This window comes from Sarcophilus harrisii, chromosome 2, assembly GCF_902635505.1.
Source record: "Sarcophilus harrisii chromosome 2, mSarHar1.11, whole genome shotgun sequence".
NCBI classification, from domain to species: domain Eukaryota; kingdom Metazoa; phylum Chordata; class Mammalia; order Dasyuromorphia; family Dasyuridae; genus Sarcophilus; species Sarcophilus harrisii.
In genome coordinates, this window is record NC_045427.1 from 116987833 (window position 1) to 117015780 (window position 27948).

Here is a 27948-nt window from a genome sequence, read left to right on the forward strand (position 1 = left end):
GGAAAACAGGTAGAATTGGCAAGAGCAGAAGTGAGGAGAACTGGTTGTTTACTTGTTCTACACTCTCGAGTCAATTTAGGCCCCTGGCCTCTGGTTTTAAGAGAAAAGATTATGCCAATCTCTCTTCATATTGCTAAAGAAAAAGGCGGGGACAAAGCTGACCAAGAGGACCTGGTAGTCTCCATCCTGTTGCTGACTCCAGCTTACTATTTTAGCTCTGGATTGAGCTGAGTCACCTCACTATAAATGAGAAGGCTCCTTTGCTCCATCTTATGTGGTATATATTCTGCCATATATACATTATCTGATTTCTGTTTTGCTAGCAACTTGGATAAATGGGTTTCTTTACCATGTGCTATATATGTTCATTGTGGAACTGGTATTTGGTGGGAAGGCAAACAGTGAATATAATGTTTGGGACTCCTTTTTCCCACTGATGGATAGTGATCGGAAGTTTAGGTTGAATTTCAAAAGTATATCCCTCAGACTAATAATTTTTAAGGGAATAAATAGATTTAACTGGAGATCCCTGTCTTTGAGAAGAGCAGTGTGGTTTCTGGTCCCAACCAAGCAATTATTTGATAGTAATTTAAAGTCTCCCTTGGAGAAGGATGAGGGGATAAAAAACTAGAAATATCTATTCTGTTTCCCTTTGAGTCATACTACAAACCCCCAATGCTAAACTTGAGAGACAGCTGTTATTAGACATAAATTTGTAAAAACCTTTAATGTGCCTATTTGTATTTTCAACTTCCTCTCCATATATTTTCTCTTCTCTTTGCCAAATATTTAGAACTTCATGAGGATCAAGTCAGGAGTTTACTGACCCAATAATTAATTTACTGAAAATCTCCTTTATGCTTACCACTAAACAAGGAATAGAAGATGTTTCTCATCTAGGGAGGATCATGGCAAAATATAGGCCTGTGAAATAGCTAGAGAACAGCATAAGATATCCTAGAGCCAAGGACCATAACTGGTTCTTTTGGTTCTCCATATGTTGTATTCCCTCTTCCCTGGGTGCTCTTGTGTGCCTGTCTGTAGGCATAACTCCCTACAGAAAGCTATCTTGTTCTTTGTAAGAATTAGTGCTCTTTCACAACCAGGCCCCAAAGTCTGGAACCAAGGAGATACTGAATAAAATACCTGATATACTTGATACACTGTAAATGCTGGAGAGGAAAAAACTACATTTAGTGTGGTTTAGATAGATTGTAGAAGGCTTTGTGAAGGAAGCTAGACTTGGAAAATTTAGAATCATAGAGATGAGAAAGGGTTTCAGATACCATTTTGTTTAGTCTTTTACTAAGCAAGAATTCTGTATTTCCCAAAATGAGGAAATGTATGCATATATGCACACATGTATATATGCATATAATACATATATATGTATAATATATATATTTCTATATCATATAATCTATAATGTACACATACACATATATACACATGTGTGTGTATATGTGTGTCTGGTCAGCTAGTTATAAATTATATGGTCATATTTTTTCCAGTGAAAAGGAATTCATTGCTGCCCCATGAGATAACTTATTCCCTTTTTAGACACCTTTACTTGTTTGAAATCTCTCAGATTTGTCTCTCTGGTTCTTCTACCTGTTCCATTTAGTTTTACCCTCTGGAGGCAACCAGAATAAGCTCATCCATTTTATGTTTGGCAGCATGTGAGATTTCATATGTGAGATTTGAACTGGAATTTAGAAGATGTCTAAAGAAATGCTGGAAGTACAGCATATGCAAGGTCACAGAATAAGTGTCTGAAAATGCAAGTTTACTAGACAGAATGTGCCACAGCTCAACAGAAAAGTTTTGTTGAGAAGTAAAGAGACATTGGATTGGATTGATAAAGACTTTTATAGTATTTACATAGCACTTTAAAGTTTGTAAATGTTTTATAAATGTTATTTCATTTTATTTTTGCAATAATCCCGATAAATAGGTGGTACATTTTATGGATGAGGAAACTCGGGCAGACACAGGTTAAGTGACTGATCCTGCTAAACATCTGAGCTCAGAATATAAGTCAGATTTTCCTGACCCCAGATGCATCATTTTATCTTTTCCATCAGGTTAATGAATTTGACAATGGTGACCCATTTTAGATTTTATGAAAAATGTGTTTTAGGAAAATTAATCTGAATGATTGAGATGAATGGGAAGGAGGAGAAAATGGCAGCAGTGAGACTAGTTAGGAAGCTAGAATTAGGATAATGGAGTCTCACTGTTGGAAAGAACCTCAATCAAAAATAAGAATTTTTACTACAGTTTACTACAGTTTCCCTACCAAGTGGTTACTTTTATGTTTGAGCAGTTCTTTCAATGGGGATTTGCTACCCAGTAAGGCAGAATAATCCCCTTTGGGATTGAATTAATTATTGCGTCTAGTTATTGAGAAGTTTTTATTCTTAATGAGCTGAAAATTACTTCCTTATAACCCTCACATTGATTTTAGTTTTGTTCTCTGGAGTTAAACAAGTAAATCTTCACCACAATGGACCTTCAAGTATTTGAATATTTCCTCAAAGTTAAACATCTTCATTTTAAAATTGCTATTTGCATGGTGTGGTTTTGCATTTCCCTACTATTTTGATCATTCTTCTCTGGGTATGTCCCAGTTTTTTAATGTTCTGAGCACCATTTTAGATGCCAGATTTGGGATCTGACTAGAGCAAAATACAATGCAATTATCATTTTTCATTATGGATGCTACTTCTCTTAGCCTAAGATCACTTTATTCCTTTGTCTGCTATGTCATACTGTTAACTCATTGAGATAGAAATATACTAAAACCTCAGGGTCCCCCCCTCCCACAATGGGAACTATTATCTAGTTTCTGTATTATATAATTTATTTTTTGAAACTAAGCTTTTCAGGATTTTGCATTTACTACTATTTAATTATATCTTACATTTTGGTTCACTGTTCAGATTGTTTTAAGATTCATTTTCTCATCCAAAATATTAGCTATTCTCTTTTATTTTCCATCTTCTTGTCATCTGCAATTTTTCTAATAGTAAGTAAAAATAAAATATAGAGTACAGGAAGAAGATTTCACTTTCACAAAGTGTAATTCTATAAAAAAGGAATTCCTCTTAGACCTCATTCAAAGTTTTTTCATTACTGAAATATATTGTGAAGTCCTGGTTATGAAAAACTAGTTTCTTTAGACTTTAAAGCAAGGGCAGGAAGAAAACTCTTAAATATTTGAGCTGGAAGGGATCTCAGAAACCTATACTTGTGCTGACAGGATAGTAAGAGATCATTTAATCCAAAGTTCTCTTGAAAAGGTGAAAAGAATCACAAAAGAAATAAATATTCACAATGCCAGTATGTAGCAAAGCCAAGACTAGAAGTCATTCGGACTGGCCCTTCTCTCTCCACTGTACCATATTGCCTTTCTCTTGTTCTAGAGAATTGTGGACTGAAGTAAAGAAGTTCATGTTCACTTTATATTGACCTTGCAGTCAAATCTCTCAGATCAGGATAAAGTGATGAAAGAGGTAGAATGAGGGGACACAGCATCCTCTTGGCAGCTCTGGAAACTTTGGCAACATTTTTATGACTGAGCAGAAGGTGATATGTGAACAGCACAGAAATAAAGAACCAACTTTTGATGGAGTAGTCTCTCTTTAAAAACAATGCCAGATATCTGAGCAAAGTAACTATGCAGAAGAAGAAACCCTCTTCTCTAAACGAGGAGGGAAAGATGAGAAGATAGATATATGAAGGGACAGAAAATGAACTGAAAATGGAAATAGATGAGTGAAATCATGCCAGAAGACCTGTATCAGAGGTGAGGTTATCCATAAGAAGGGTAAAATTAGGGAAAATTGGGATGGGACATGAGAAACTTTTTTTTTTACTTGAAATTTTTTTTTAATTTTAATTTTAAAATTTTATTTTTTTTTAATTTTCCCACTTGGGAAAAATTAATTGGCTGTATTAGAATCAGAGAGTATAGAGGAAAGTTGGAGGTTTTGGCATTCTAAATTTAGGGCAGCTGGGTGACGCAGCAGATACAATGATCTGGCCTAGAGTCAACTCTGTTTGCCTATTTCCTCATCTGTAAAATGAGATGGGGAAGAAAATGACAAACCACTCCAGTATCTTTGCTAAGAAAATACCAAATAGGGTCATGAAGAATCAGACACGACTAGAATGACTGAACACAATAAATTCTAAATTTACTCTAAATCAGCATTTTCCAAACTATTTTGGCCAGCTAACATTTGGGAGGGCTTGAGATATTGACTGATAAATATCTTAATAATGATACAGTTGGACTAGGGATTTGGAATATAATGGAAATAAAGATAGAGGATGGAAAGGGAAATTTTGCAATAAAAATAGACTAATTAAGCCTCTTTACACATCTATAAGAGAAAGCATCATAGACTTATAAAGAACTGGCTTTGGAGCTAGGGAGATCTTGCTGTTGGATTGAGTCCTGTCTCTGACATCTACTGACTGGGTGTCCCAAGGGATATCTGTCATTTAACTTCTTAGAATACTCTTCGTCAGAGGTATCAAACGTTCAGCTGGTTCCTGCCACAGCCCACAATATTCCCAAGTATGGCCTAAGTCAGATTGAAATGTAGTTCCTATATGATCTTAATTTGTTGATGTACTAATGAAAAAAAAATATAAGAATTGTGGTTTCTAAGTTAACAAGTGGTCCACTGGGGATCCTTATGTATAGTTTAGTGGCTTCTGTTTCTATGAGTTTGACACAACTTCTCTAGATTACTCTCTAAGGATATAAATTGCAGAGAAAGTGTCAACATCCTTTGGTAAAGGTGTTCATTCTAGCCGCCTCTATGGCAATGAAATCACACTTCTAGTCCCTATCCAAAATTTGCCTCATATGATACATATTTCTTTAAACACTATTTCACATTTCAGAAGGGGAGATACTGGTAACATCAAACTTTTTTTTGGAACCTTCATTACATTGGAATTCCCATATTATTTGGGGACCCCAGGATTCTGTGAAGCACACTCAAGCAAATACCATTCTGAATAGCTAAACCATTCTAAGTAAGTAGACTTCTGGATGTGATAAATTAGTTAGTTCTCTTGTGGCATTTGGTACCATGTGCAGAGTTTTCCATCACCATCTGTTTCTGTATACTTTATTCAAAGGTCTCCCCAATGGGATAGAAAGATGGATCACCTTCCTTGCAGCAAAATAGAGAAGAGGAAGGTTTGGGGATCATGCTGACTTAGGAAGTGCAAGTCAGTAAAGGAGTTAGGAAAGAGTAAAAGATCAAGATCTCAGCTGGAACAATAGAGGCAAGATTTTTTTTTAGGTTCAATTGAGTTATTTTGGGTTTGGTATTGACTAGTGAGATGCCAATAGTAATGATTTAATGAGTGTAATACAAAAGACAGTGGATTGAGAAGTAGAAGACCTGCCTGGGTTTCTTCTTTCTTCTGCTATATTAGATTCTTAACGTAAAACACTTGACAATCTCTTTGGGCCCCTGTTACCTCTTCTGTAAACATGAGGGGATTGAATTATAAGATCTTGACTTCCTATTTCTGACACTCTGTGTTTGGTTTTCTACAGTTCTTTTCCAGATGGCATATAAATTCCTTGGGTGCAGTTATTTTTGTTAGTGTATCACTGAAACCAGCATAAAGTGGTTAAATGATGATTAAATGTTGATTGATTTTTCTGTCACATTATAAGTCAAATATTAAGATTCCTTCAGTCCTCACACTCTATGTCCTATAATTTCATCAGTTCTGACATTCTAGAATTCCTTCCAGTTCTAATACTCTTTGTTCTCTAGGGTCCTGTCAAGCTTTGATATTAATATTGTCTGTATCTTTGTTTTTATGGACAGCATTCCCTACACATATTCATCAGAGCTTATTGACTAGATGCAGTCCCTCTCCTCCTCCTCCTCCTTTTCCCCTTCTCTTCACCTGGTGTCTGCCAGGAATCAAAGAAATAAACAAGATAGTACCCCTCATCCATCTCAACAAGAAACAGCGAGCAGGTGTGTTGGGATAGGTTAACCTAATTAAGGAAGACTAGGATGATAATAAAGGGTTGCCAGTTCCATGGATGAATAACAAAGGCTGTAGTATTTCCTTTTCTGGAAGGCTTCAATAACAGGATAGAATCTGTTTTCTGAATGATTGAATGTTTTCCCATTTGAGGAGGTGGGTGGATATAGAACTAATATTAGAAATAACACTTTTTCCAAAGTCTTTTTGCATCCATTTGGAAAGTCACTCTTCTATATGGATCTCAGTTATTTTTTGTCATCAGCAAAATTATCTTAGACTAGATGAAATCTAAGGTCACTTCAAGCTTTAAATCCTATAATCTCATTTTAACCTCCTTAACGGATAAAGAGAGATATGGCAGGGCTTAGTGTCTTCATTTGAAACATGAACAAGCTAAAGCTAGAGATTGTTCTCTCTCCATCCCCACCCCCCCATCCTCTCACTTAGCTGTTGCTCTAGAATACCTGACAGACCCCTGTCCTCCCTATTATAATCATGATTTACCGTCAAGTTCAAGTTTCTTCCTCTCCACCTCTTTCTTATATTCCTCCAGTTCTTGGTCAGTGAGTTGGCTGAAGGGATTTGGGGGTTCTGGTCCCACAGGCACTGTTTCCTCTGAGTCATCTTTGGTAGCTGTGTCACCCTTGGAGGCCAGGTGGCTTTCTGTAGACTGAAAGTTAATCGCAGAATATATGACCCCCGATGAATATGGAAAAACAAACCTACCAATTATTTTTCCAACGAACTTTCTCTGAGGTTTCTGTGGCCCAAATCCTGGTTATCTTGCCAGGGACAGACTAATGTGCACCTTCTTGGGGAAATAAGCAGCTCAAGGTGTTTTGTTGTTTTTTTTTTTTTCCCCAGGGGCTGACTCTCCCACCCACATTTAATCACCACCCGAATTTAGACAGTGTCTCCTTTGTGAAAGCCTTCAGGTCTCTAAGATCAAGCAGGATTGTCAAACTATTGTTAAAAAATAAAATCAAAGTATATCACAAACTAAAGAAGACTTATCTCTAATACGGTACTTCTGCATTTTGCATTTCTTAGCTAGGATAATACTGTTCAGCTCTTCTCCAAGAAGCTTAACCCTCATTGGTAACCAAAACCCCATAAGGATCAGTGCCAGGACATACAAACTTTGGGAATATTACTAACAATACTATATCTAACACCATTAGCAATACTATTAATAACCATCATTTTTTTAAGGTTTGCAAAAGGCTTTACATAAATTATCTCATTTGATTTTCACAATAACTTTGAGATCAATGACTTGTCCAGGGTCACATAGCTAGAAAGTATCTGAGTTAAGATTTGAAATGGGTTCTTTCTTGCTGCAAGCTAGTGCTCTTTCCGTTGTACCCTTGAGCTGATTTTTCTTCCTGATCATACCACACCAAGTCTTGAAGCTGAGTTGCAGTTAATCAAAACTTATAAGCAACATACACATCAAGTCACTGTCAGCATTCTAAAACATTTATATCTAGAAAAAAGCATGTTGAGGGGACTTTGGGCCATTGTGCAAATATTAATTGATCCTGTTTTTACCATTTAGGACAGAACATTTTCCTGTGTTGACTTCTGTTTACCTCTAAGTAAAATTCTTTGAAGTGGCAATAGCAATAATTTTCTAAAGAATCAAAAATGTTTCTCTTTTTTGCAAAATATTGTCCAAATTCAAACATTAAAATGACAATGTGTTACTTTCTCTTTCATCATAGCTTTGAAGCCAGAAGAGACCTTGAAGATCATCTCGTCTAAATTTTTCATTTTTCAGATGAAGTAAATGAAGAAAGAAAACAAGGAAAAATGACTTGCTCAATATCACATAAGTAGAAAGTGGTAGAGCTCAGATTCAGATCTAACTCCTCTGACTGCAAATATAGTATTCTTTCTTCTGGGACCCTATCACAATTTATCTGGAGAAGTTCACTTCATTACCATGAGCCTGATTCTCTAGTTTGAAGATTGGAATCCAGATACTTTTTAAGGCATGGATTTTTAATTTGAGTCCCAAGAACTTATTTGTAAAAATGTCTTTAATAACTATATTTCAATAGAATTTATTCTCTGTATTTTGTTTATACACTTAGAAACTTTGTCCTGAAAAGGGGTCCATAGGTTTCAATATACTATTAATGAAGTCCATGTTACAATAACATGAAGAACTTTTGTTCTAAGGGAAGACAACTTTGGGTTTAGTTGGCAAAAGTGAGGATATCAACTGTCCCTTCCCCATTCTGTGGGAAATCTCTGATTCTGCTATGTCTCTACTTTCCCCTCACAGCACTAGTGTGTCTGCACAGAAGGTTCAGAGTCTGGATGCTTATAATTACAATTCTCCATGACTCAGCTTTAACTCGAGATGAAACTAGCCCAGAATTTAAGGGGAACAGAAGAAAAATGTTTTCCTCTCTGCATCATGTATATATCCTGCAGAATTAAAAGGAGGAAGGCTAAACAGCTTCTTGTTTTCAAAAAATAAGATAAATTAGAAGGATAAGATTTGGGGGTAATTGGGAGTCTAGGTCTGAATGAATAGAAGTAGAACTAAATGGGAGAGAGGTAAGCATGAGATGAAGTACAGTGTAGAGGGAAATGAGTGATGAATTGGGAATTAGAACATTTAGACTTGTTCCTCCAACCTCCTACTTTCTATCTGTGTGACCTTGAACCAGCCATTTAATTTTTCTAAGCCTCTGTTTCCTTATCTGCAAAATGTATCCCTCTTGCCTAGCATAGTGTCTGTATCATACTTGATTGAGTATATAACCTCTGATGTCCTTTCTGGTTATAAAAATCTAAAATCCTTTGAGTCAGGAGACCTGATACTCCCTTCCTCTATCCCACAATTTTCAGTTGTCTCACTAAAAGCTATACCCAACAGAATGAAAGGAATTTTGGTTGCTGACCGGACTCCTACTCTTCTCTGCTATGACACTAGCCAACAGCTGTGACTGAGGACCTGCTGACTTCACATCTTGCCGATTTTGCTCCCGAATCTGGAAAAAAAAAAAAAAAACAGAATCAGTTATTATTTTACCATGGTGAGATAATGGACCCTTTAGAAGATGGCATTATTGACACATAATTGGTATTAAGTAGTGGTTCTCTAGTGTGCTCTAGAGATATATAGTTCACGAAGATCCTCTAAGTGGGCTCTGAGTTTGTCTCTTGTAGTTCCTAACATAATGTATTTGCCCGGAATTCTAGGCCCTCCATAATCTGACCCCACTTTATCTTTCCTGTTTTATTTAATATTACTCTTTATTTATAATCCTTACATTTTCCTGACTAATCTATGCCCTGACTTTCCTACCTCCAACATCATTTATTCTTTATTCTCTTTTTATCTATGCCTTATATATCTTATCCATCTATTAAACCATAAGCTTTATATCCTATCTTAATTTTTTTCTTAACAAGTAGTGCTTAATAAATACTTATTGAATGAATAGATGAATAAATGTTGTGTTTATTACATAATGCTTATTTTGTTTTTAAATAAATCAATAACAATTATAAGTATTCTGTAATACTCATGAATTGAGATTTGGAGAAGCCAAGATGGCCAGTGGGAACAGGTAGGTAGATTTTCTGTGGGTTCTCTAATTCTACCAAAATAGCCTTTTACTCAGACACTTCAAGAAATATTATTTGAGACTGGAGCTGTTGAGATGTGAGGCAGAGTCAAAAATGAAAACAAGACATTTATGAAGTTATGATGTAAGTCAATGGTAAGTACAATAAAATTTGATTGATAGAGATCCAATTTGCATTCATTTTCTCAGATGCAGCTATCAGACATCTTCGCTTCATGAAGAATCTGTGGCATTGGAGACCCAGGTTCATCCTGAAATCACAACTCTAAGCCCTGACATGGTACCAAGGGAGGAATGACCAGAGGGGATATAAACAAGTGTCACTGTACCTTGTTTCGCATTTCCAGCACTTCCTGGGGGTCCGTATAGAGAGGCACAAATTGGTTTGGATTTTCAATTCGGATTGGCATTCCACTGCTAGATTTCTCCACCTCATCTGCCTTCATCCACTGACCAAATACAACACAGACAAGGTTAGGCAAAAGAATAAGGATGTACAAAAAGAGTGTGTTCCCTGAAATCCACAATTTGCTTGTTCTTCAGAACTGTCAGTACTATTGTCTCTCCAGGCTTCTTTTTTAGATCTATCACCTACAGTAGGATTTGGAAACCTCTGGCCTGAGTGATGAAGATTGCTATAGACTAATCTCAGAATCATAAGCATATGAGGGGTTGCCTAGGAGAATGTCTAGAATGCCTAAACTTGGAATCAGAAGGGCTAGGTTCTCTCCACCTGTGTGTGATCAAGGGCATCCATGTTATTTAGCCTCATTGAATCTCATCTTTCTTATCATCTGTAAAATGAGATAATAACACTTTAACAGAGCTTTCCTGTATGGGAAATTGCACAATAGGATTATTGGGGACCTCAACATTTGTAACTGGAAAAGAACAAATTAGTTTGGGAGTCATCTCTCCAGGGCAAAAATGTTACATCAGCCAAAGAAGGCATGGAGAGTTCAAGAATGAGAATGAAGAATGGAAGGAATGGGAAGAAATTCTTCATCTCTGGGATTAATCTTAATTCATTAGTGATGAACAAACAGTAAAGGAGTGCTTGGGTCCTATACATTCCAACCAGACAAAAAATATTTATTAAGTGCCTACTATGTGCTTGACACTGAAAGACAGTCACTGCCCTCGAGGGGTTTAATGGGGCGAGAAGACGCAAAACAAAGTTTCTATAGGATAGATTGGAGATAAAGAGCAGAAGGGATGAGAATTAAGGGGGATCAGGAAAGGCTTTCTCTAGGAAGTGGGATTTTTACTTTTATTTTACCAGTAAAATAATTTTCTGGTCTAATTTTCACTTAGACCAGTGAAAATGGCTGGAGTCAGGAGATATATTGTCTTGTGTCAGGGAAGTTAGAGTCACTGGGTTGCAGAGTACATTGAGGGTAGAGTGGGACAAGATGTAAGAAGACTGGACAATGAGCCAAGTGCCCAAGGAAGTAGTTGGAAGAGAAGATTTGAAGTCCTAACTATTAACCGAAGAGTGATCAGAAAAGGGAAGATGGAGGGAGAATCAGCTTTCAAGGATCCAAATTCCTTCAACTGATTGGACATGACCCTATATTCAAAGTCATGAATAGAAAAGCAATGGGAGAGTGCTTGCTACCTCCAATACTAGTGAGTACGTGATGGAAGGTCTGAGACAAACTTGTAGCCCCAATTAAAGTCTGTCTAGGTCAGAATGAGGCCATAGAATACAGGCTGTACAAAAGTTATCTTTATTTTATTCATTTTACTTCCATGGGTATAGCTAAAGTGCTTTTATGACCAACTTTCTTATGCTATGCTCACATGTTCACTAAAATCCCCTGAAACTAAGAAACCAGGGAAGAGAGCACCCATGGATGGGGTTTAAAAGATGAATCCATATAAATAATGACTAACTAGATGGGGACTACTATTTACAAAAGAGGCAAGCTAGGGGAGAGATATAGCTAGCTACCTCTTTGATAATATTAATGAGTTTGGTATTAGCCAAGAGACGGCATCACTACAGAGCTTGGAACAAACTGATATTGGCTCAAATAATTTCTAGGGGGAGCCTAGGTCTGCCAGCTCCGGTCTCATCAAAGAATAGGATCCGGCCCCTGGTCAGCAGTGCTCTTTGAGGTCAAACCCTTCTTTTTCAACCCTTACTGTGGTTTTGGTGCGAGGACTGCTTGTGTTCCTCTGGACCTCATCTGCCACATTGATCCGAAGGTATGTGTTGGGACTATTCAGCCAGCGGGTCTTCTCTTTCTGCTGCTTCTGAGCATGCTGCCTCAGAGTGGAGATGGGTGCTCCATCTTCTTCAAAAACAAAGGCCGTGACAGTGGCTGGGATCTCCACCTCGCTTTTGTGCTTCGCTTTCTCTTGGACAAAAGGGTATCGATAGGTGTAGCCTGTTCGGTAACCCTATGAAGAAAAATGTAGGAGTAAATTACCCTGGAAAAATTATACTTTGAGCAAAACACATTACCTTGCACCTTTTACAGTAAATACGAGTGTTCCATGTATTGAATGTAATTGTGTTAAACAGCTAACCGCTGGAGAGGAACTTTATATGAGACATGGTAACAGCCCTCAGAGTTCTGGAGCAGAAGTTAAGAAGTACATATGGCAATAGTAACACACACTTTTATTGGAAGACAAAGGCATCAGAGCAAGGCAGAGTGTTATATGGGTTCCCTGAAGGAGAACTTGTCATACCTGATAAGGGAATCACAGGCAGCTTTGGGTAGGGATTTAATAGGTGAAAAGAACAAGAGAGATGTGAACTTAAGCACAGAAAAAGTATAAGATATGTTGCAGGTTTGGCTAGAGCACAGATTCTCAACCTTTTTTGTGCCATGGACTCTTTTGTTGCTCTAGGGAGGCTTCGGGATCTATCCTGAAAACAATGTTTTTAAATGTATAAAATATAATGCATAGGATTTCAAAGAAAACCAAAAGTTAGTGAAGACAACTTCACAGTTCACAGACTTCCAGGAATCTATCTGCAGAAATCTTCATAGTCCATGAGCCCAGGTTAAGAATGTCTGGACTAGAGCAGAGGAAAGCATTGGAAGAGAGTAACAGGAGACAAAAGTGGCTAGGTAGAGGACCACCAAACTGAAGAGTGCCTCGTATGCTTGAAGAGACTACACTTTCTTCGAGGAGCATAATATACACACATTGGAGTACTGCTGTGGGTGTATGATGCTTCTTCTCCATTACATCCATCACTTGAGCCATACTATCACCCAACTGTATGGTGCCATTTTGACTAGACGAGTAAAAGAAGGGAGAGTGACAGGGGCCACTGGGATTTGGGTAAAGCTATCGTTCCTGGACTAGAGGAGTCACTTCACTGGGCCTTATAATTCTAGATCATGAGAACCTGACAACCAGTCATTGATGTGACTGTCCCTTTTGAAAACTGACACCTAGTATTTAAAAATGTCAGAGCTATGAAACAATGTCCTATCATCTGGTACAAGATGAGTGTAAAGTATACAAGGACACATTGATTATGGGGGCTCTTGGAAAGTGGGGCTTAGGTAATAAATCTGTTTAATTCAGATTAAAACTAGGGCTGAAGTACAGTCACCATAAGGCAACGAGGTGGTGCAGTGGATAGAGTGCAGGACCTATGGTCAGAAAATAGCTGTTTAGTCATTTCAGTAGTGTCCAACTTTGCATGACCCCGCTTGGGATTTTCTTGGCCATTTCCTTCTCCAGTTCATTTTACAGATGAGGAAACTGAGGCAGACAGGATTAAGTGAATTGCCCAGGGTTTGAGCCTGGATTTGAAATCAGGGATTCCTAACTGTAGGTCCCATGCTTTCTCTACTCTGCCATCTACCTGTCCTATGGAGTCAGGAAAACCTGAGTTCAAATCCAGGCCTAGACCCTGGGCAAATGATTTAATCCTTTTGCCTCAGTTTCCTCATCTGTAAAATGAGCTGGAGAAGGAAGTAGCAAACTACTCCAGTATCTTTGCCAAGAAACTCCCAGATTGGATCATAGTCAGATCTGATTGAAATGACTGAACAACAACAATTATCAGCATATGTAAAAACTAATAGTGCATGATTTTTCAGGAGTAGTATTGATAACCCCATTGAGCTTACTATAAGGGGAACCAATTAGAAATTTAAAACTTACAAGGTCAGAGCATGATTTAAAAAAACAAAACTAAGAAGTGATTTGCTTGCCTTTCTTTTAGAATGAAATAAGAGTTAATTCATTACAAATTAAGCACATACTATATGCTAGACACTATGTTAAACTGTCATTTTGTTGCTTATATTATTATTCTATGGCTACAAGTTTCAAAAATATAATTTTCATTTAATTTTAAATTATTTAATTAAATCAATTAACAATTCTAAAAATTTCACAGTTTTAGTTATCTACATTCATATAATCTAGATCTCTATAAATCTAATTGACTGGCTAAAATTATTGTGATGTACAAAATTGTTTTAACACATTTTACTTGAAAAAAGTAAACATATTTTACTCTAGCTTCCCAGTGGGTTGTTTGTGGCTTGCAAAAGACTTTGGAAACAAACCCCTACTTGTAGTTCCACTGTATTCAAAGGATCCTATTTCAAATATATCTGTCCACATGGGCTTAAAGAATAAAATACTAGTTCCTTTTTTTGACATTCAAGATCTTCCAAAACCTGGCTCCTCTCTGCCTTTCCAGTCTTATTCTTTATATAATCTTATTCTTTCTTTATATAATCCACTTTTTGGCCATTCTAGACTAGAGGTTTCTTGAGCTTTCCTTGATCTTTTCTACATATATGAATTTACATAGTCTATTCTGTATACCTGGGATGCACTCCCTTTATATTTCCACTTTGAAAACCTCTTCCTACAAAACTCCACTACTTTGTAACCTTCCCTGATATCCCCCAAGCTGAAAGCAATTCTTTCCTTAACTCAAATTTCCTATAGTATTCTGGCATCTATTTTCTCTCCCCATTGCCATTTAATTTGCACCATATTTGTTTTTTAAAATGTTGTATTCATCTGTGTATCTCATAGTGCCTTATATATAGAAGTATGTTTAATGCGTGTCTGTTGAATTAAATAGTATTATTATCAGTTGTATATTAGAGCTAAAATTTGACTTTCAAGGCTGTTCTGAATCCATAATATACACTGTAGAAATCAGAGGACCTGGGTTTGAATAGTAGATCTGTTACTTAGCATGCAAGGCTGGGAATGGGATGCCAGCAAGAGAAATAGTAGTGTCACCAGGGTTAAAGGAGGCATGTTGCTGCTCAAAGCTACTTGTTATTCTTTAGACCCATAAAAACACTGGGATGTACTGTTTATGCTAGTATTGGAGTGGGGTGAAAGAGTGGGAAGAAACTCAAAGATATGAAAAGAGGTTTTAGATGTAGTTTGTGTTTACAAAAGAAATTAGGGTATATGTGAGGAGTTTATTTATAGAATTGGTTATATATAAAGAATTAGTTTATATAAAGTGAAGTGGGAAAAGAAGGAAAGAGAAAGGAAGAGGTAGATATAAAGTAGAATGACCTGGCTTTGTTAAACAGGGAGCCCTGATGAATCAAGTTTGGGAGTCTGGATGCTGGCTAACCTCATCCTATGCAACAAGTATTGGGAAGCTTTGTGAGAACAAGCCTAGTGAGAGTCTGTATTGTATAGTATAACAGAAAGGCTAATTTTTTTTAGTTCACTAGTTTCTGCCATGGTGAGAGCTCTGGGTAAACCAAAGGGCATAAATGACAGTGAGTGACTGTGACATGGACCACCCATGATGAGAGCTCTGGGTAAACAAAAGGGCATAAAGCCCAGGGCATAAATGGCAGTGAGTGACTGCGACATGGACCACCTTTTCTGACCTGGGAAAGCTATTTCATTCCTCTGGCCTTCAGTTTGCTCATCAGTAAAATGAGGAATTTGACTAGATGATCTCTATGGTTCTTTCTTGACTTAAATCCTATGATTCTGTGACTTGCTTTGACTTCCACAAGAGACTATTCACGAATTTATCCTATCTTCCTAATTCTCCACTGATTTCCCACTATCCACACCTTTACTTTCACTGGATGGTCTTTCTTCTAATCCAAGACATTTAATGTGAGCTCCCTTATCCACCTTTAGGATGATATAAAGAGACTGGGAATCAGAAAGCATGAATTCTTCAATTCTGACTACCATGGCTGAAATCATGAGGAACTAGAAGGAAGTAAACCTTGAATCAAGAGAAGTAGGTCCAGTGGAAATAAAGAGTTTTTGATCAAGAAGATCCAGTCAATTGATCAAGATGAACTTCAATCCTAATGCTCTCTGAATTAATACAGATTGCAAATTAGTTTCATGGTTTGCTCAGAAGTAGCAGAAGGGTCATCATTAAAGGAGCATGAGCACAAAGGAAGCTGGTGAGAGTGAAGGATAAAAGATATATAGCTGATTTAGTGCTTTATTGGTACACATTAAAATGTCTCCTTATAAAGAAAGGCTTCCGAATCTGGGTAGATAGGTAGATAGGTTTTCTTATGAGAGACCAATGGAAGAACAAGGACATGAACTGCACACAATGAGAAAGCATGGATGGGTTTCAATTGTACCAATGGAGACAACATCCACATCAATAAAACCGTAGAAGTACTGAAACATAAATTAGTGGGGTCTAGGTTACTGAAGTCTTCTAAATTTTTAATAATGCCAATAATTTCAAAAAAAATCCCCCTATAAGCAAGTCTAGGTGAGCTGGTAGGCAAAAGGCCTGTGGAAGGAGTGGCTCTAGCCTCAGACTTACCAGATTATCCAGCATCCTCATGAGAGCCTCAAACTCATGCTCCCCTAGCCGACTCTTCTGCATGGGTCCAAAAGTGCTCCCAGCCCATCGTACCGAACCCACCTCATGGGGACGGTGTTTCTCTCGCTCCAGCAGGATGAGGTTCTCTGACCCTCCTGCACTGGACAGAGCAGACACCTAGAATAAAGGTAAAACCGATCTAAGTATGTTAGGGATAAACAATAACACATGTTCTGTCACTTAAGTTTACAAAGGCCTTTTCCTACAACAAGCTTGTGGGGTTAAATAGAGCAAATATTTTAACCTCATTTTGCAGATGAGAAAACTGAGGCTGAAAGAGTTTAGTTGCCTTGCCTATAGTCATCTAGATAATGAGTTTTAGAAATAGAATTTGAACCCAGGCATTCTGACTCCTAGTCTAGCATTCTTTTTTTTAAAAAGGGGAACTCTAAGCAACCTTCTTGAGCCACCTGACTTTTCTCTTTTTTTTTATACATACTTGAAATAAAATGAGATAATCACATCAGAGCTATATAATAAATCACTAAGTATTCATTAAGGGACTAGCAGCAACTCCCAGGTCCTGTTTCCAGTCCACTCCCATAATCATTACCCAAGGGAAAAATTCTTATGAAGAAAGAGCCAGCCGTTCCAACTATATGACATATATGGGACATGAAGTTTAGCTGAAGTAGCAAGGCACCCTAAATTGAGTTAACAAGTTGACAAGCATTTATTAAGTGTTTATCATGTGCCACTAATATCTTGGGGATACAAAAAAAGGCAAAAATAGTCCCTGCCCTCAAGGAGTTCACAATATAAATTGGTGGGAGAAAATGCAAACAACCATATACTACCCTTTCTTTTCCTCCTTCCTTCTCCTTTTTTTCTTTCTTTCCTTCCTTTCTTCCTTTTCTTCCTTTCTTCCTTCCTTTTCTTCCTTTCTTCCTTCCTTTTCTTCCTTCCTTCCTTCCTTTCTTTTTCTTTCTTTCTTTCTTTTCTTTCTTTCTTTCTTTCCTTTTTCTTCCTTTCTTTTCTGTCTTCCTTTCTTCCTTCCTTCCTTCTCTTCCTTCCTTTTTTCTTCTTTGTTTCTCTTTCTTTCTTTCTTCTTCCTCTTCCTCCTCTTCTCTCTCTCTCTCTCTCACACACACACACACACACACACGGTAAAGTTGGAGATCATCACACTTGTGAAACAGGATCCAGCCAATGCTCCAGGTATGGAAAACCACAGCCACTATATCCTTCTAGGGCCCCAAAGGAGAGTGTGTAGAACTCTGAACCCATGAGTACTGGGAATAGCAAAGCTCCCTGGAACACTGGCCCTACTTTTGGCCCAGCCCTCAAAGCCAGCATCTAAGGGAGATGTGATCTGGTTAAGAGGCAGTTAGTTACCTCAACAGAGCTGCTGCCTTCCCATCCTTCATGGGCAAAACTACTGAAGGCCCAGACAAAAAAGTTCTTATCACCTAAGTCCTGGGAACCGTCAAATGATTTGACATCAGAAACAGATATGATTTTGTCAAGAAACATTAATGGAGATGTATTACTATCTGCTTTGCCTTTGTATCCTAGGACTATAGATCCTCTTCATGTCACTTGCAGCTGATTCTTCCTTGATGCATTCTCTCTCATTAGAATGTGAAATCTTTAACAGCAGCAACTGTTTGGCTTTTATACATACATACATGCACACATACACACACATATATCCCCAGCACTTAGCACAGGGCCTTGTATATAATAAGCTTTTAATAAATGCTTTCATTCATTTTAATAGCAACTAAATGGAACAGTGGCCTGAAGTTAGGTTCAAATTTAGTCTCAATCATATCTGACTTGGCAAAGATATTAGGCTGATTTGCCATTTCCTTCTCCAGCTCATTTTATAGAGGAGGAAACTGATGCAAACAGGATTAAATGAGATGTCTCAGGTCACACAGCTAGTAAGTGTCTGAGGTCAAATTTGAACTTAGGTTTTCCTGTCTCCAGATCCACTGCTCTATCCACTACACCACCTCGCTGACCTGCTCTAATTGTTGGCTGTATTTCTTTATGCTATTACAATTTGTCTTTCTCTTATTTCTACCATGTGGTCCTATTGCCCTCTGTGGCCTAACAGAACAAATTTAATTTCTTTTATAGGATACACTTTATAAACTTAAAGATAGCTAGCTACCTTGCTCTGCTACCACTAAAGTCAGGATATATCATATATTTTTTCATAGTTCTAGGGTCTATCCTTGGAGGACATGTTGATCCAAAGAAAAATGTAATTTTCACTTGAACAAGTTTTTTTTCTACAGCTTATAAAATATAATCACAGATTATACTCAAAGAGCCATAAAACTGTGAATACTCTTTAATCCAGCAATACCACTACTAAATCTGTATTCCTAAAGAGATCATAAAAAGGGAAAAGAATCCATATGTACAAAAATACTCAGAGCAGCTCTTTTTATGATGGCAAGAAATTAAGGGGATGTGCATAAATTGAAGGTTGAATAAGTTTTGACATAAGAATATAATGGACTATAGAGTTTTATTAAAAAATGATAAGTAGGCAGATTTCAGAAAAACCTGAAAAGATTTACATGAACTAATGCTGAGTGAGTAAGCAGAACTAGGAAAACATTGTACAACATAATATTGTGAGATGATTAAAAAAAAAAAAAAGAGTGTTAGCTCTTCCCAGCAATGCACTGATGCAAGTCAATTCCAAGGGACTAAAGTTGGGAAATGCTGACCATATCCAGAGAAAAAATTATGGAATCTGAATGCAAATTGAAGAATACTATTTTCACTTTTTTTCTTTCTTTCTTATGTTTTTTTTTTCCTTTTGTTTGGAGTCTTCTTTCACAACATGACTAATGTGAAATATGTTTAACATGATTGTAAATATAGAATCTATATAAAATTGCTTACTATCTTGAGGTATGAAGAAAGAAGGGAAGGAGAGAAAAAAGTCTGGAGCTCAAAAGTTTACAAAGATGAATGTTGAAAATTATCTCAAAGTGTAATTGGAAAAAATAAAATACTGTAACTACATATATATATAATATAAAAACATAGTATCATAGTATTAGAGATTTTAATGCTGCAAGTTTATCTAGTCTAAACTCTCATCCATGGAATGTTTCCCTTCTTCTTGTCTCTGACAGCTGGCCATTCTGACATTACTTGAACAAAGTCAGAATTCTGTCTTTGATTTGCTTTGAACTTCTAGTACAGAGGATTGAAGCATTAAATGCTTCATAATGGATCCACTTTGTCTTTTTTTTTTTTTAATATTTCTTGTTAATATCAAAGATCAATTTTAAGGAACTTAACATGGACAAACTGTTTAAACATGGACAAATTGTTTAATATTTTTAATATAGGAAAGGTATATTATGTTTAAGATTCACATCAACAATAGAGTAACTCAAAAGAAAGAGTGAATCAAAAAATAGTAATTGTTATACAAATGATGTGTAGAAAAAGAATAAATACAGAGGCATTAGAGGGGGAAGAAAGGCTCATAGTTCTGAAATCCTACTCACATTGGGAATGGGTTCAATAGGTGACACTATATATATATATATATCATGAAGAGTATAGTATCCTCCAAAATCTATGAAGAAATAAGGGGAGAGGGACAGGTAGATGGGGAATCAAAGGGTGAAGGAAGAAAACAAGGAGGGGGATTCTTGGGTGGGGGAGGTAAAGTAATAGCAAGACAAGTTATGGAGCATAATTTAATTAAAGAGTCAGCAAAAATAAGAAAGATAGATATGTGGGATATGGGTATATATATCTATATATCTATATATGTATACATAAATATATTTTCTCTTAATTGCATCTGCTTGAGGGTGATTGGATGGGGATGAAAAGAAGGGGGGAAAGAATAAACTAAATAAGATGCACAGCAGACAACCAAAGAACAATTTATAAGGAAGTAAAGAAAAAATGGACATTCATGAATATAATTTCTCCTACATATTTATATATGTATGTATATATGTATATACTTTCTTGATTCGGTAATTGTTATATATTTTGAATCTTCCCTGGTGTCCTGTTGGGCACATGACAATGTTCTTTTTTGTTTTGCTTTGTTTTGTATTCCTTTTCTGTTTTTCTTTTTTTTTTTTCTTACTGTTTTCTCAAATAAAATTTAAAAACTACTTCCTGATCCCTTCATTTTCATCCCTTCATTATCTTGATACATTAAAAAATTGTAAGGATTGCAAATTTTTCATTGAGGCAAAACTACACAGAGACTCAATCCCCAGAAGGTTTTAGTACTTTAGTCACATATTCATTATAGGAAGGAATTTTTTTGGGGGGTGGGGGGTGGGGAGGAAGTTGTAGTGAGAAATGATGCTTCACAGAAATGATATCTGCCTTTTTTTTGTTCTTGCTTTCCTGCTTTGTCTGTGAGGACCAATGGATAGGAGGCAAAGGAAAATTGCAATACCTCAGATATATAGTATATATTATATAGTATATATAGTATAGTATATATTTAATATATACTATATATACTATATATATATAGTAGTATATAGTCCATTTTGGTTTGTTGGAAGCTTACTCAAATAACTTGAAGGGGATATGAGTTGGCAATAAGAGATTAAATGAGGTACAAAGACTTTCTATTTCAAGGCTAACTGGAGAAAGTAGATTCAAGGACAATTTAAATGGCTACCAACTCTAATTATCTGTTTGTTTTCTTATAGAGTTTGGTTGTTGAAGGCAAGACTATGGGAACTGTCATATAACCCCTTTCCAGGGAAAGTCCTAATCCTGAGACTGGATTTTGAAGAGGATGCTTTTCTTACTAAAAGAGCTATAGTGGGTTCAATAATCAAAGTTAAAAGAGAGACAGTAAATATGACTTATGGAGAAGGAGTGCTTCTTCAGGTGGAAACTCCTGTTGAGGGACAGAGGTGTGTTGGAGCCAGCTCTGGTTTAAGACAATAGATTGTTAAAAATTTCAATATGTGCAATGATGTTTTGGCAAAGACTGCAAATTAGTCCTTAATTATCCCAGACTTAAGAAAGTGATGGAAAAAAATTTAATAATTCAGATTAAATTTCAAAGAACCACTTTATAAGAGCTAGTTGTTAACATACCAGTAAACCATATGTTCAGTATACAGACTCAATAGTAAGTAGAAATAGCCAGAAGAACATACTGAAAGAAGAAGAGAGGAGAGAAAAAGGGAAAGAGAGGAGATGAGAGAGAACAAAAGGGAGAGAAGGGAGAAAGAGAAAGAAGAGACAGAGAAGTAGAGACACAAAGACAGAAGACATTTATGCTCTTGCAGTATTATAGGCATGAATAGTCCCTCCAAGGATTCTTCCTGGCCATATATGTTATCCTCTATACACGTGCCAAAACCACATGTTCTTCATGTGTGTGTATTCCATGCACATTCCCCAGGGTAGTCTAGTCTTTCCACTGATAGTGCTTGTATTTGTGATGGAACCACCCTGTGTATCCTCTAATAAAAGTAAACATATTTGGCAGAGAAATATGAACTATGGTTTTGAGTGGATTATTTATAATTAGAAAAGAGTTTAGAGGTTGTTTAATCCAACTTGCTTATTTTGCAAGGGAGGAAACCAGGGCCCAAAGAGATTAAATGATTTGCTCAAAGATCATAAAGATAATAAATGAGAAAACCAACATTTGAACCCATGTCCCAACTCCAAACTCAGTATTCTTTCCATTATGTTGCTCACTGAATATAGACCCAAGGAGTACTTTTTCAAGAGAAAAGGAGCATAGATCAGTGGGATTGCCCCAAGGTATCACATATTTTATAGAAAATGGATGGGGACATTCATATTACTTGGCAAAACAAAGTGAAAGCTGGAAAATAGATCCCCTGCTTACCAGACTTGCACTTTTTCAACCCAGCCTTCGCAAATAGAGGTTTTATTTCCCGAATATCAATTGCTAGCCTTGCATTATTAGCTTCCCTGAGTGCCTGTCAGAGGCTACTCATTAGCAGAGTCAACAAGAAGCTAGTTCATAGACGCTCATAGTGAAGAGTACTAGAATCTTAATGTTACAAGAGCCCTTATATTTCATTTAGTTCAACTTCCTACATAATTCAGAAATCATCTTAATGATATCCCTGACCAATGGTCATCCACATTTCCTTGGACATTCTAGTGCTGGAGACCTCATTATCTCATGAATCAGCCCATTTACAGCCAGATCAAACAGAGTCAAAATTCACTTCCTTATAAATTTTACCCTTTGCTTCTACTTTAACCCTTTGGAGCTACACAGAATATAGTTAGTTCTACCTCATTCATTTGATTACCTTTGGAATTTTGAAGAAAATTATTAGAAATCCTTTACGGATATTATTTCTAGGCATAAAGATTTAAGTAATATTCTGCCTACTAGAATCCTAAACATGTTTGAAATTATCCAGCTGATTACAGACACCAGCATTGTCAGTGATCATTACTGGGCCTCCTTTTTTCTTCCTTTCTTTTTTTGGCCAACCACTCTCATTCTTTTGGACAGTTGAAATATCAGACAGAAATACTCCTGAGTCATAAGGAAGAAAATGTTCTGGAGGGCCCTTCCCCTGCAAGCACACCCAAAAGTCTGGCTCAAAAGATAATAGTTAAATTTACAGAGTGAACATTTACTTATCCTGAATCATCAAATACTATAAATCAGGACTTGGTCTATTGTTTTGTTGATTGACTAGACTTAAAAACCAATGCAGAAAATGTTAATAATGGAGATTAAACATAAAATATGTCCTATATATATTCTCTACCTCTCCTTTACTCTCCTCCCCCCTCCAGTTAAACATTTATCAGCACACCTTTTACTATCTATAGGTATTATTTGGTGATTTAAAGTGGGCAGAAAGAAGTCATCTGGCAGAGTAGTGCCTCATCTATTAATCAGCAATCAATTAAGCACAAAGTATGTGCCAGGTACTACACTAGGTACACTAGGGCATATATAAATACAAAGTGTAAGTCATTCAATAATCAGTTAAAAGAATGGGGAAGAGTTAGCCTGAAGAAGATTGAATGGGGAATGAAACAGAAGAACAAAAATCCCCTTCTAGGAAAGAGAAAGACCTTTAGAACATTGGGTAGACCCTCTGTGTTGATCTTATGGAAAGACAGAAATAGGAGTCACAACACAGGATGGGCATATAAGAAGAACAGGCTGTGATCTTCATTAGTGGAAGAAACATTCAGATTTATGAGATCATAGACCCGAGTTTGATCATTAAAGATGATTTTCTTGTACGACCAATCCACTAGCTCTTAAGACAATTCCAGAAGAGGAGTTCCAAAAATATTTCTAGCCATTGTGGTATCATTGGAATTGTCAACATTTCCTAACTAGCAAACAGACCTGTAAAAATGGATATTGTCAGTCATTTTCTCATTGCTGGAGTTCATAATGCTGCTGTGATGAGAATAGCAACAAGGAGAACAAAGAGTATTTGGGAAACTTAAGATTCAATTCCTAGCTTCTACACTAATCAAATGTTTGACAAACAAGTCACTTAACCTGTTTTGTCCTCATTTCAGTGTCTGTAATAAGAGAAAGTTAGATGATATGATCTCTAATTGTCCCTTTCACTTCTTCCTAAATATATGAAATTGTCAAGAGTAGAAAGAGTAGAAAAAGACAGCAAAGCTGTCTCTGTGAACAGACTCCCAGGCAGTGCTAATCTATGGATGAACTTAATCTCTTCTAAGTAACAGCTTTTTAAAAAAACTTTACTTCTTTATATTGCTATCGCTATCAATTAGAAATTTATTTGACTTGACTTCTAAATGTAGAGTACACATAAGAAAATTCATCTCCTACTAAAGAAGGGAAAGGGACCTGTATGTGCCAAAATGTTTGTGGCAGCCCTGTTTGTAGTGGCTAGAAGCTGGAAACTGAGTGGCTGCCCATCAATTGGAGAATGGTTGGGTAAATTGTGGTATATGAATGTTATGGAATATCATTGTTCTGTAAGAAATGACCAGCAAGATGAATACAGAGAAGCTTGGAGAGAATTACATGAACTGATGCTAAGTGAAATGAGCAGAACCAAGAGATCATTATATACGTCAACAACGATACTGTATGAAGATGTAATTTGATGGAAGCGGATTTCTTTGACAAAGAGACCTAATTAAGTTTCAATTGATCAATGATGGACAGAAGCAGCTACACCCAAAGGAAAAAAAAAAACACTGAGAAATGAATGTAAACTGTTTGCATTTTTGTTTTTCTTCCCAGGTTACTTCTACCTTCTGAATCCAATTCTCCCTGTGCAACAAGAAAACCGTTTGGATCTGCACATTGTATCTAGGATACACTAGGACATATTCAACATATATAGGACTGCTTGCCATCTAGGGGAAGGGGTGGAGGGTGGGAGGGAAAAATCGGAACAGAAGTGAGTGCAAGGGATAATGTAAAAAAAAAAAAATTACCCAGGCATGGATTCTGTCAATAAAAAGTTACTATTAAAAAAAAAAAAAAAAAGAAAAAAAAAAAAAGAAAATTCATCTCCTTTCTTCCTGGACATAAGTGAAGGATAAAGTTGTACAATATTGCATATCTGACAGATACAATTGCTTTGTTGGTTATTTTTTGCTGAATTTTTTATCTCTTTAAAATCTTAATTCACTGGGATAAAAAAGAAGGAAAATTTGTATTCAGAAGTTAATATGATATAAAAAAACACAGTGTCAATAAAAATAACATTAAGTTAAAAAAAAGTCCTCTTCTCTATGAACAATCCTCCCTAATGCCTACCCAGCTGAGAGTGCTCTCTTTTCTCAAATCACCGAATCTCAGAGTTATAAGGAAATCCAAAGATAATGTAGTTCAATCCCTACCTGGGCAGAAATCCTCTCTATTGCTTTAACAGGTAATCAATCAGACTGTGCTTGAAGGTCTCTGGAGATAGAAAACTCACAATCTCTTGAGGCAGCCCATTCCATTTTGGGAATAGCTGTAATTTACTTCTAAGAAGGATTTTCCTTATATGAAACCAAAATCTGCATTTTTAATTTCTACTATCACTCTTTGTCCTTTCCCCTAGGGCCAAGAATATGTTTAATACATTAAACAATTATGTTTCCTCTAATTCTTATCTTGTTGCTAAACTCTTCCTTCCCTCCCTCTTTCCTTCTTTCCTTCCTTCCCTCCCTCCCTTTCTCCCTCCTTCCTTCCTTCCCTCCCTCCCTCCTTCCTTCCTTCCCTTTCTCCTTCCTTCCTTCCTTTCTTCCTTCCTTCTTTCCTTCCTTCCTTCCTTTTTCTTCCTTCTTTCCTTCCTTCCCTTTCCCTCTCAATATTTGTGACCATGTCTTTACTATTAGATTAGAAACTTCTTGAGAGCAAAGACTATATCTTATTTTTCTTTTGTATTTCTGCAAGGATCATAATTCCTTGTACAGAGTAGGCACTAGATAGATTAAATAGATAGAAAAGTAGAAATATAATATATATATATATAAATATACATATGCACACACACACACAAATATATAATGAATGAATGAAGAACATTAAAACTGCCCACCCTTTTGCAGCAGCACTACCCTCCCAACTCTCTGAATCTTCATGGACCTGGGTGGCAGATGGAGGCAAGGACTGCCTGTGTTTCTTTTTGCCTTCCTGCAGATGGCTCAGGAAGCTGCCAGCCACTGTTGGGTAATGACCCACTTTCTTTTAGCCCTGGGCTGACCTAAAGCAACAAGACATGGCCCTCAGGAGAAATGATGAGTGATGTTCTGATAACTTCAAGCCACTAAAATTGATTGTAGCAGGATTGGCGTGTTTCATATGGTCACAGAGGCAGAGAGGTGGGACCCCTACAGGAGCCAGTGTTGTCTCTGTTTTGTTGCCAAAACTGCTGAATCATGAATGTCAAATGATACTCAGAGTGCATGGTAATCTCATTGTTAACTTTCCATATTTTAAAACTAGCACAGTGTGGTGGAAATAGTGCTGGGCTGGGAGTCAGAAACCTTAAATTTTTATTCTGGGATCTGCCAGCCCCCTGGACTCAATTCTCTCATTTATAAAATGGAGATGATAATTGTTTCATCTTCCTCATAGGATTATTGGGAAGACATTGTTTTGTAAACTCTAAAGTACTGTATAAAGATAAGCTATTAGTATTGTTATTAAATAATTAGCACATTGGCTTTTTAATGTCAAAATGAATAATAATCCATTTAATCCAGACTTTGCTTTGTTCTTTTCTCCCCAATACAACAATAATAAAGAAGGTTTAATGCTTTAGCATTTATATAGTGCTTTAGTGCTTACAAAAGAATATCCTTCCAATAGTGTCATCCCCTTAGATCTAATGTAATACTTTGTACCTCTCTAGTGTAATTTGTGATGGGGCATTTTGAGTTTGTGTCTTTTACCCCCTACTAAATAGCAAACTCCATGAGAGCAGGGAGTATATCTTATGTAATGCAGTATCTCTCTAGTATTTAGTTCAATGAGCACATAGCAAGTTCTTAATAGATGGGTATCCAATTATTTTAACAATTCTTACAGCTATTTCCCCATTATTTTTATGTATTTAGTGACAACATTTTTATATGCCTTTCATTAATGGATTATTCATCATAATATATCAGAGCAACAGGCATTTGAATCAGGAAAATGGAAAAGCAATGCAAATTTTTGTCCAGCGGGGAGAGTACTGCCTGCATTTGGAAAAGCCAGAGTAGGAAGGATTTGATTTCTGACTCGAGCTGCTATGTCAGAACTTACCAGGAGAGGGCAACAGGCCATTAGAACGACTTCTGACAAAGAGCTCAAGAAATTGTCTCCAAAGACAGGTTCAGACTATTGCCTTCTCCAATCACTTGTCCGTTTTTTAACCCATTTTGAATCCTATCTCATTCATACACAGACATTTTTTCTCCACAGGGCTATTCTCTCTCCTTTTGCCTTCTTCCCTGCCCCCCTTGCTCTCTCTCCCTCCCTTCTCTTTTCTCTTTTCTCCTATTATCCCTCCCTCCTCCCCTTTTTCTCCCACCCTTTCTTTTCTCCTCCTCTTTCCCCCTCCCCTTTCTCCTGTAAACTGATGGTCCTTTCAATTGTTTTTTTTTCTTCTCCAGTTCTTCTCTAAGAACTCTTTGGTCTGGCCCTCCTTGTTTGTCCTTTCTGGGCCTCTCCATCTCTCCCCTCCTCCCAAGTGTTTCAGGTTGACCCTGCTGCCTTTGTCCTGCTCCTGGACTTTTTTCCTTATCTACATTATAGTGTCCTAGATGGAGTAATAGACATAAAAGTAGAAGATTTAAACTGGTGACATAATAATAATTATTATTCACATTTCTATAAAACTTTAGGGTTTAAAAAGTACATTGAGACTTAGTTTCCTTATCTTTAAAATGAAACATGTTGTAAAAATATACTTTGTAAAATGTAAAATACCATATAAATATGAATTATCATGATTATCACAGAAAGTTTCTTGAGAGAATATGCTGACAGCTAATTCGATAAAGAGAACCTAGTTAATGTGATAA

The 27948-nt window shown here is 36.7% G+C and overlaps 1 protein-coding gene across 4 annotated transcripts in view; it reads right to left on the reverse strand.

The window, feature by feature from the left end:
- ADD2 (adducin 2) overlaps nt 1-27948 on the reverse strand; it is a 171154-nt gene that overhangs the window by 23865 nt on the left and 119341 nt on the right. For all 4 annotated transcript variants that reach the window (XM_003757960.4, XM_031950664.1, XM_031950662.1 and 1 more), the window contains 5 exons: nt 16414-16590; nt 11787-12044; nt 9968-10087; nt 8949-9038; nt 6538-6703 (listed from right to left, as the gene is read on the reverse strand). In XM_003757960.4, coding sequence (XP_003758008.1) covers nt 6538-6703; nt 8949-9038; nt 9968-10087; nt 11787-12044; nt 16414-16590 — 811 coding nt within the window. The remainder of the gene's footprint in view (nt 1-6537; nt 6704-8948; nt 9039-9967; nt 10088-11786; nt 12045-16413; nt 16591-27948) is intronic.